We start from the raw sequence: 10987 nt of genomic DNA, 5'->3' as shown, positions 1-10987 counted from the left end.
TCAAAGAGCGATAATAATACAAATACTAAAATACACAAACTAGAATATCAAACGTGTTATTTTAATGTCTTTACTGCAGCCAGTTCTGTTTCATGCTATTGTTATATCACTGCTCTATAATTAAATGAATCACTGAATCCTCACTTTATTCTTAGACCTTCTTTTTATAGCAACTCCAACTGTCTCACACGCACTTTGCTTGATAACATTGATAACACTATCCAAAGGTTGTGTGTGTGTGCCTGTGTGTGTGTGTGTGTGTGTGTAGGTCATACATGGCAGCCTGAGAAATGTGACCTATCTGTGGCCGTGCAGCTGTCGTTCCAAACCTGAGGGAGTCTGGCTGACGCAGAGAGAGCCGGGGGAGACTGGAGCGAGAGGAGACCTCCACCATGGGCTGCTGCGCTAAGTGCTTCATTTAAAGTGTGTTTTCTTAAATAACTACTCAAAGTTCACTAGTGGAGCCGCTGTGGAGCAGGAGGCCCTTCCTCCCTGTCCCTGTCACTCTGCTCCGGGGCTCAGGTTGCTGAAGGGGCCATGGCTCAGGCTGCTAATGCTACATGATCTCCGGAGGACTTACACCTCCGGCTCGCTCTCGCCAAAGGACACGAAGACACTCGGGCTTTAGCAAATGATTTGAGATGAAATATTCTGCTCCATGGATCCTGTTACGTTAACTTGGACTTCGCTGGGATGTCCAAAGGGATTCCAGAGGTAACGTGCATTTCTGTGTATTGCTGGATGAACTCTATTTCATGCATTTTGGAAGAATATTATGAATTAGCAAAGGAGGTTAATCCAGATGTTTCCTGTGATCATTAATTGTGACGTTCCAGTTATTCCCTTCCTGTTGTTGTGACTCGTCAGTGCACAGACACACAACAGGAGGACTGTTTTCTAAGTTTATACAACAAACACTTTGGAATGGTTCTCTACATTTACAGAATAATATACTTTTATTAAATGAAACACCTTCAAACTCCCCTGGCTGCAGTTTCAGTGTAATAACAGCAGCCAGCAGCAGCTTCCTGTCATGTGTCATAACGAGGTCCTCACTGATTGGATCATCACATCCTGAAGATTCAGTCATATCTAGTTTTTTTGGGTCCTACACTTCCCAGAATGCAACAGGACAGTGTCTGTGATTGAGATGCCGTGTTGGCAGTTTGTAACTCAGCTTTATTCATAAAACTGTGAGTCTGTCTTTTTCCTGGTGGGCACGTTTATGAGGACGCTTGTAACGTTGGAGTGATTTATGTTTTGTGGTGGTTTCAGGCCCCGGTGCAGCCGCCCAGGTCAAACCGCCTCCTTCCCACGAGGCCGTCAGTAACCGCAGCTCATCCCGATCACCTGATAACACGTCCCTGAAGAAAGACAAGATGGACAAAGTCCCTGGTTCCTGTCCCGGTCTGGACATCCCTTCCAGGGGGACAACAGAGGACCATGTCGTCCCAGTCCCCGAGGCCACGACACCAGCACCACCAGTGTTCAAGCGTAAACTCCGGAAGGCAGCAGTGGGAACCGGCTGCGACATCCGCCTCAGAGTGTCAGTGGCAGGATTTCCCAAACCGTCGCTCAGCTGGTACCACAACGAGGAAGTCCTGCCTCCATCAGAAGCCCAGGACTCGGGGGGGCTGTGGATACGGGACTGCCGCACCAGTGACGCCGGCGTGTACACCTGCGTGGCGACCAACGAGCTGGGAGAGGCGAGCTGCAGCACCGTCCTCGCCATCATGGACCTCGGGGAAGGTAACCACAGATATCCCCTCCTTTAAAGTGAAGGCACAGTGTCTGGAGCGCCCCCTGGTGCCTGGATCCTGTGCAGGTCACCCACCCGGCCTCGTATATGTCAGCAGACAAACACCTTTCCTTTGCTGTTATTTTCGGTTCCTCTTGGTTCTTTGTACGTGAGCTTTCATCTGCTTCATCGTAAAACCTCGGTGTGAACCTGGTGAAGCGTTCGCTGGTGTAATTTCCCCTCGGACCAGTGTGCGTCATGGTGTGAGCGACAGAATGTGGGTCTCAGTGAGATCATTGTGTTGCAGCGTGTGTTTGATCCGGGCCTCGGCGCCTCGGCCTGTGGAGAAAGTCGAGCTCTCACACTCTGAGCTGAGTCGCACGCTGCAGCTGCTGAATCACTCGGCACCTCCTGGTGTTCACCTCCTCACGGCAGCTCGGCCTCAACCACTTTTATTTATCAATTTAACATTTCTCTCCTGTCACAGATTCAGTTCCATCCAATTGTGATATCAGTGATATGACTTATTGCTCTATGACCAGAACTGGAAACTTAAGTTACAAAAACGAGAGATTTACTCTTAGAACTAGTAAAAGAACGAAGGAGGCCTCTGCATTGCTGCTCACCTAAATATTGAATCCTCAAGCGAATGCATTGAAAGAATTGTCCTCAGGATTTGCATGTGCACATTAACATAACTTTGAAAGGAGAATATTGAAATGATGAGTTTCATTCTCAGCGTTCCCCACTTGCAGCACTGTTTGTCTGCAGGATTCATTTTATCGTTTTATGAGCAACAAACACAATCCGGTACTTTTTCCCTGAGTCTGAGCCGTCGCACTATCTCTCTGACCCCCCCCCCTTGTGGTTATTTACGGCCTGGTATGTGCCGTGCCGACCACAGGGCTCATGCTCCAGTGATGTGTGGCTGCCGCCGGCCCCCCTTCTCCGATTGCACCAGCAGACATCACAGATAATTATAGCATCGCCACGGTCAAGACGCGGCGCTGTCACACTCCATCATGGTCAGCGTGATGAAAGCGAGAGGAGGGGGGGGTGGATGGAGGACAGAGTGTTGGTGTGTGTCAGTGCCCGTGTGTGTGTGTGTGTTGTTAATATCAAAGGCTGTTCTGGCTGCTTCTGAGTCAGTCAGGTGTGTCACTTTAAGATATCAGACCAATCAGAGGCCAGCGTCGTGCTGTGTCACAGGTCCAGACGACTTCATTGACATCAGCCTGTGGCGTTCAGCGTGTCACTAACTACCGCTCGTGCACACGCACGTTGATGGAGGCTCTCGGGAAGCAGCACCTCGTCACCTGGCTATTTTCAGCTGCGAGGTGACATCATCGCTGTGACGCAGGAAGTGAATCCACCAGACGTTCAGGAGATCACATGGGAAAGGGTCTCGTTCAGGGTCCTCACAGGATGAACCAGTTATTCATTCAAACGTCTGTAACTTTATTAACTTGTGGAAACATCTGATAATGAAGGTTTGATGAGGACAACCAGACAGAACAGAAGATGATCTGAAGCTGTAGCTGCTCCCGAGAGCCATGATTAACAGACGGGGGGGGGAAACACATCCAGGGTCGTTTTAATTAGATCCTTTAAACTCCAGCCTCTCAAACTGTTCGCTGGGATTTCAGTAAACATCATGATTACATTCTGTGACACCGGAGAACCGTGGAGAACTGACCTTTGTGTGAGGAACCACGCTCCCCTCTGGATGCTCTGTGTGTTAACAAGCTGCAGGAACGTCTTCACACTGAATGTGAATTGAATAGATGCAGCAGGTGAATAGTTTAACTTGAGTGGTATATAGACAATCCTCTCTTCAGCTGTGACTGTCTCCTTGTATCTCATGTATCACTAACGGTGTCTCACAACATGTCTGCCTGGTTCTAGGGTTTCAAACCTGCCGCCAGTCCAACAGGACTGAACCACAGAGGACAGGGAAGGTCGTCCGGTGTCTGTGCAGCCGTGGGTTTAATCTCCTGCTATAACGAGGGGGGGCAGGCCGTCTGAAAGGGGGTGCAGAGGGAACGTACAGTACCACTGGAGGGGTTGTACTATGCAGGACTGGAAATAGACGGGTGTAGCTGGCAGCCATAGTCTGGGAGAACTGGGGGAAGACGGCGAGAGAAGAAGCAGGGACATGGGCTGAGGAAGGTGAAGCCTGGAGGAGGTTCTGTCGGTTTCTCCACAGCGTCTCCACGGATGAGACTCGATAAAGACTCGCACTCTAGAGAAGTTAGTTTGCACAGAAGTTAAACACACAGAAGCAGAGACAGGAGCCATGTTGCGGAAGGAGCTGCTGGATGCACGCAGAGCTCTGAGGAGCGTTGGGGAAGGAGTGAGTGGGCCGAGAAGCACGAGGCAGAGAGGTGAGTGGGAGCTGCTGGTGTGCTGTGGTGAAGCGGTTTGTCAGGGAGGAAGCAGGAGATGCTGACATGAAGCTGGAGTCTCTCTTCAGAACCGAGCTGTTTGAAATATCTGCTCCACGAATTCAGATGCACTCAGAGAATTCATGTCCGTGTGAAACCACATTGCATTTCACTGCGTCCTGTCTTTTATTTGGATCAGCACCGAATTCATACACACCCAGATCCACAAGTTATTATCTGAGGAATACCTTGTGAACACCCGAGGAGCCGGATAGATCTCCTCAAGGTGCTTGTTCCAGAGAGCGGGGCCCCGGACAGAGAAGGGCCCCCCCGTCCCCCTTGGTCCTGTTCACCCCGAGAACAAAACGTCAACAGAGAAATATTAAAACCAAATCTAAAATATGCCAATCAAGAGAGAAGCTGATGATCCTGAATCTTCACATACAGACGAATGTGCTGCAGTTGAACCTGAAGCTGATTCTGTTCCTGCTCTCGCCATCTGGTGTCGACCCGCTCCAGCCTCCACGCCGCCGCGCAGATCATCTGTAGCTGCTTGATGATTTCACATTCTCTGAATATCACGTAGGAGTGGATTAAAGTTACAGTTCCATGAATCAGGTTCTCTCACGAGGCAGCTGAGGCAACACGTTGAGGCCGAAGCCGCTCCGCCCGGTGTTTGGTCTGGCGCGGGATGTGTTTGTGTTCCATCCCACCGGTGCACAGTCATTCACAGGAACCCTCGGGGGATTTGGTCAGGATTAGGTGGTAGGATCAGGTTGCAGTGTGACTGTCAACATTGGCCGCTGTCATAATGGATTTACAAACCACCATCTGAGCTCGGGCCACGTGTCACCGCTCACATGCACTGAGTCTGAGGCTTTTCGGTGGCATTTCAAGGAGAGCGTGTTCTTCATGGTGCAGATGAAAAGCTGCCAACTGCACCAAGAACTCAGGGATCCAGATTATTAGGCTTCACTTTTTTAGACTTTACAAGAAGTTGATTATCTCTAGAAGGTCACCAGAGGTCACAGGAAATCCCAGTTAACAATAAAAGGTTTCATTTCTCTCCCGGAGCAGATGTTGATCTTTCTTCACACAGAGAAACCTGCCCTTACTGGTGCAGTAGAAACCCAGTGAGCAGTGTAATGGTGTGATGTAACAGCAGCAGAACCAGACTCTCTGCTGATGAAGCTGTTGCCAGGAAGACATCCATCAGGGCTGCTCCACACAAAGTCACATAATCAATCTGCTCTCTGGAAGTCTGCTCACTCCTTTGTTGTTTAGTATAATTAGAGTAGCGTGGCCCAACGTGCACCGGTCCAGGTCCTGGTGCTGCTCATGAGCTGTCGGCCGTGTTTCCATCAGTCTCGAGGTTTTGCAGAAGGCCGACGTGGTGTCTGCAGGTCGAACAGATTCAGCTGAGATGTTTGACCTTCTCACACGGTTCAGACTGTGACTTCCTGAGCCCTGAAACAAACCAGACATGAGAGATGAGGGACATCAGAATCCATCTTCTCTTATTGGCTGATGTTCTGTGAGAGGCTTGAAGCCGAGTCCTCCTGGTTTTCAGTGAGCGTAGATTTCCCAGCAGCAGGAGATGGAAGCTCTGCCGGCGTCCATGGCTCTCAGAGGTGCTTGATGCTCATGGACTGTCGTGTTATGATGGGTGTATTGATCAGCGAGCGTTTGAACTGCTACTTGGGGGTGTATCCCGTATCACGCATAAAGCACCGGAATCGACCGCTGCACTTTCTGCTCCAGCTCATTCCTCTCACTGGTGACGGCTGGAGGAGGAGTGCGAGGGCTGAAGAAGAGAGGGAGGTTCAAATAACAATTGTAAACTGCAGTGAAATGAAAACTGTTGGTTTGTTTTCAGTAAACCAGTTTAATGTTTACATATAAATCTATTTCTGGATGAGTCAAGGGAAAGATGGGGGGGGGGGGTAATCCTCATCTAACGACTGGATTCAGAATCCAGGAGCAGATCTCACGTATGGATTCTGTGTTTACAGGCCATAAACTCTAACCCGCCTCACTTAGCCAAACTAAACGCCATGTGGCGAGGCGAGCGAGCGCCGGGCAGCCGAGGATTCTGGGTTATAAGCTGGAGAACGAGATCTGGGTTTGCCGGTGGTTATTTTTAGATCAGTTTGACGGAGGAGGTGCAGGGGAGCACAGATGTGTCTGGAAGAACAATTAACATGTGTCAGAGTGTGAGTCAGAGGATCGGAGGAGGAGGAGGTGGAGGAGGTGGGGAGCGGTTACACATTCTCATCACGTCGCTCAACACATCAGACGAGGAGGAGAATGTTTGAGTGACTTGCACAGGCCGCTGTGTGGGAATGAAGCGAGGAGCAGATGATTTGGGATGAAGGAGTAAATCTCTTGGTCCTGATTGGCTGAAATATGAACGTTTTGGTCCAAATGAAACTAATTAATGTGAAGAAACTCATAGATTTTGGTTTAAATGTTCAAAACTAAACAGTTTCTGGTTCAATATTTGATGAAAGATTTATTTCTGTTATTATTATTATTGGTTTGAGCTGTAGCTGCTGTTTGTTGTGTTCCCCTGGCTGTCGGGGGGGCAGTCACCTTGACCATCACTGGTTAAAGCTCACGGACATGGACATAGATGAATAATAGATTTGTTCTGAAAACACACAGGAGAATTTACTGAGAGGTCGAGGGTGTCAGAATAATATTCTGCTCTGGAGATTAGCAAATTAATGTTTCTGAGAAAGCAGATATACCCCCCCCCCAACCACTCCCCCTTTAATATCCATTTCAGCCCCTCCATCCTTTCATCTCTTCCTCTTCCTCCCCCTGCGCTGCCCCCCCCCCCCCCCCCCCCCCCCCCGTATTCCTCCGTCTTGCTCTTTTGTCACTCGCAGCTCAGGAGGAGAAAGGAAAGTCAATTCGCTCTGCTGAAGCCATTTGTTTTCTTCATCTATCTCCTCCTCCTCCTCCTCTTTATTCCCGACCCTCATCACTGCAATCAGGACCAACACACCCCTTCCGCTCAGACTTCCCACCCCCACCTCCTCTTGTTGGGATTGAGGGGAGGGGGGGGGGGTGAACGAACCAGAGAGCTGCTCCTCTGAAGGCAGCGTGACGTCAGAGAGGCTGTTCACATCAGCTGCTTCACTCTCAGACACAAAGACACCTGGCTCTGCTTTATTTGCCTCCTCGCTCGTCCTTTCTCTCCGTCTTCCTGCTGGACCGGAGAATAACCCCACCCCCCCACCCCCCAGCCCTCGCACACACAGCAGCACGATCCTCTTCCTCTGAATTGAGATCTGTCTTTTCCTCACCACCGCCACACCCTGGGCTTTTGGGGGTTTTCAGGATGTTTTCGTGAGCCACAGGTAATCGCACACGTTTGACAGGAAGCGCTTCTTGAAGATGAAGAAAATCTGGTCCAAGAAGAGATTTCAGGTGAGGAGAGAACGTTTGATTATTATATTTTGGGATGTCACGCCACACCCGTTATCTGATAGTGTGATGCAACAGAGTGGTTTTAGGGAACATATTGAAAACAGCCGTGCCTGCAGGAAATGAAAGAGTATGGACAGGATTGTTTGTCGAGGACAAATCAGGTCACCTCACAAAGAAAGTAAACTCTGGTTGCCCGGGAGGAAGTCGTCTTTTAATACAGTCGATCATAAGAAATGTAGATAATTTACTGAAAGTCTCACTGAACCTTAAAAAGCTAAATATCAATCTGCTTTTGAATCAAACTCCGGCTGCCCTGCCTCCGTGTGGCTGTGCACATTCTGTGACTCTGAAATATGCATCTGGCGCTGGCAGACGGTTCTTTAGCTTGATAAGTAATTCATGGAGCAGGTTTCACAAATTGGGAGCATGTGGAAAGTGTGTCAGTGGGCTACACATGGACACATGAGGACCAGGGCAGCCAGTCACAGGACGGTGCTCCTGCTCTGTGATCGCCAGCGATATCAAACCCCCGAGATGTCTTCTTCCATTTGTTGGACTCACGCTGCTCGGATCTGGATTGGTACTCACGGAATTCTGATTCTTTTGAAGTATTAGCCAAATCCAGCCTCTTCAAGGGGGGGGGGGGGGCTCTGCTGATATTGTTGACCTGAGGCCGAAACAATGGAGATCACGACAAAGTGTCGGACGCTTCAGCTGGAGTCCGTCAAACTCCAGATTCCACCAGGCAACAGTCAATCACATCACCTGACACACAGACGACCACCAATGGGGAGCCAAGGGGCCAGCGGCGAGAGAAGGGGGCGAGAGAAGGGGGGCACGGGAAGGGGGCGAGTGAAGGGGGCAAGAGAAGTGGGTGAGGGAAGGGTACAAGCGAAGGAGGCGAGCGGAAGGGGGCGAGAGAAGGGGGCGAGCGAAGGAGGCGAGGGAAGGGGGCGAGGGAAGGGGGCAAGAGAAGGAGGCGAGCGGAAGGGGGCGAGGGAAGGGGGCGAGCGAAGGAGGCGAGGGAAGGGGGCGAGGGAAGGGGGCAAGAGAAGGGGGCGAGGGAAGGGGGTGAGCGAAGGAGGCGAGGGAAGGAGGCGAGGGGGGGGCGAGGGAAGGGGGCGAGCGAGTGTGAACGAGTCTCTTCACTTCTGCTCTTCGCTGCAGAGCAGTGAGTCACTCAGGGGAGCTCTCCTTGGTGCTGATTGACAGACTGTCCGAGAAGCAGTTTCCTCAGCTGCCTCCTCAGCAGGGACCTGACACAGAGATCTTCTTTAAGACATAAGGTTTAACACTATGTGCAGCATGGAGCCTTTGGTCAGATGAACCATCAGCTGTGAGTCATGTCCTAAAACAAGAAGTGATCAGGGGCTGATGGTCACAGGAAGTGAAGTTAAAGATTAGAATCTAAAGTCCAACTATAGATTGTTTAGTTCTTATAGTAGAAATAGAACGTTAATAAAGATGGACGACATGACAGCTCCCACAAGTGAAGCCAAAGCGTCTGGACTGCCCCCTGGTGGCTGGCTGCAGTATAAGTCATAACAATCAAAATACACATTAAATAGATATTTCTCCATGATTGTTTTTGACTGTAAGTTTGGTTTAATTAGTTATTGATGTGCTGAGACGTCTTGATTGACAGCTGAGACTGTGACCTCAGTACTGTGTAAGATGGCCACGTTCACTTATAGATATTCTGGCTTCATTTCTGGATGGTGGGAGGAAGTGGAGACACGTCGTCCATCTTTATTTACAGTTCAACTTCTTCTATGACCCTTTCACTGAGAAGAACCTGAGCGTCCAGCTTCATCTGTTTTTATCCATCGTCACGTTTTCCTCCGGCGTATTGAAAGTGAGGGATTGTGTCCCGGTAATAGCACAGTTCAGGCTCGGCTGTTTAGTGTAGAACAGAACCGTTGTGTGTGTTTGCTGCTGAATAACACATCGCACTTTGTGTCTTGTTTCAGAGAACTGGGCATTCCACACGGACATTTGGCAGATTCACCCATGGTGTGTTGTCAGTATACGCTTCACTCAAATCCTCTTGTGTTCTATTGTTCTCTATTCTGTGAAAGAAGTAAAGTCACTTTCTCCTTTTCTCTCCGTCCTCTGTGCTTCGACTGCATGTGCTTCACTTTGATTTATTCCTTTAATAAGACTTTAAAATATGAAGGTTGCTTTCAGTGTATTTGTGTTTTTACCGCTCGACTGCTTATAACAAGAGTGGGTTTTATTGTTGTACATCCACCCCCACAATGCAATGCATTTCTAATCAGGCAGCAAAGGCCTGAGTGAATAATGTCTGGCCACAGTGGTTTGGAATACCAGTCGAGATTTGAGCCCCTGAGCTGCGCTTGACTCCAAATCATATTTAGGTTATAACTCAGGCTGAATATATCTCCTGTAATTACATTGCTGAGTCAATTCCCCTTCGCCTGGTGGATCTACATACCCACACACACACACACACACACACACACACGCAGACACACACCCCCGCTGTAATGCCTTAATGCTGATTGCTCATGTCCCACTGGTTTCTCCTCATCAGGCAGACCCTCTGGATTTATCTAATCTGGATCTGACTTGATTTGAGGCGCGATGGCGACTCGCAGCCTGTTTTTTTGCGGTTGCCGTCCTCCTCCTTCACGAGGCCTCTAACCCAGTATAACACGCTCGGCCGCTGCTGGTATTTAGACTCTTAATGGGAACGAAGAGGATCGGCCGTGTGGGTGGGAGAGATGGTGGTTTCCATAGTAACGGTGCTCTCCCGTCTGCCCTCTCTTGCTGCCACTACGGAAGCGAAGTTTTCCGCTCCTGCCGAAAGCAAAGCTATGGTAAACCTGCCTGTCTTCATCCCTCCTCTGCCCCTGTCCTCCATTTGTCCCCCTCTCCTCATCCGTGGCCCCCCCGACTCTCTCTGTTCCCTCTGGTGATGTCATGTGAGACGTGGTTTGTGATCCGCATGTGTGTCGTTCATTTTGATCTTTGTTTTATTGTTCTCGACATCAGAGCGTCTCCCTCTCAGTTTCATTAAACATCATCCCTCTTTCGGGTTTCAATTTGTTAATTCAAGTTCTAATAGTTTTCTTTTTAATTATAGTTATTTATAATGAAGTTTAGGGTTAAACTGTAAAATATCAAACCTCAATGGCCCCGGAAATCCATATTGTTCATTTTGTTTCTCTTTGTGAAATCAAACATTTGAATCTTCTAAATTCTCAGTGAGCTTGTGTCTTAAATTCCCTTTGCACAATGATTTCAGTCATTTTATTGATTTTATCAATGTGAAATAAAAACTCCATGTATCAGCAATGTGTTCCATACGCCACAGCTGGCTTCATGTCGCGCTCCAGCCTCAGATCATTCATTTCCCTCCGGGGCTTCTCCTCTTCTCTTTCCAAGGAGCCATCACGCTGTGTGCCGC

At 49.2% G+C, this 10987-nt stretch overlaps 1 protein-coding gene across 1 annotated transcript in view; it reads left to right on the top strand.

The window, feature by feature from the left end:
- The first annotated feature begins 294 nt into the window (after positions 1–294).
- LOC133933733 (striated muscle preferentially expressed protein kinase-like) overlaps positions 295–10987 on the top strand; it is a 30771-nt gene continuing 20078 nt past the window's right edge. Inside the window, exons 1-2 of the mRNA XM_062380927.1 lie at positions 295–714; positions 1276–1749. Of these exons, the coding sequence (XP_062236911.1) occupies positions 1380–1749 (370 nt within the window). The 5' untranslated portion in view covers positions 295–714; positions 1276–1379. The remainder of the gene's footprint in view (positions 715–1275; positions 1750–10987) is intronic.

The sequence above is a fragment of the Platichthys flesus genome, chromosome 22 (assembly GCF_949316205.1).
Source record: "Platichthys flesus chromosome 22, fPlaFle2.1, whole genome shotgun sequence".
Taxonomy (NCBI): Eukaryota; Metazoa; Chordata; class Actinopteri; order Pleuronectiformes; family Pleuronectidae; genus Platichthys; species Platichthys flesus.
This window is presented reverse-complemented; position numbering and strand designations above follow the sequence as displayed.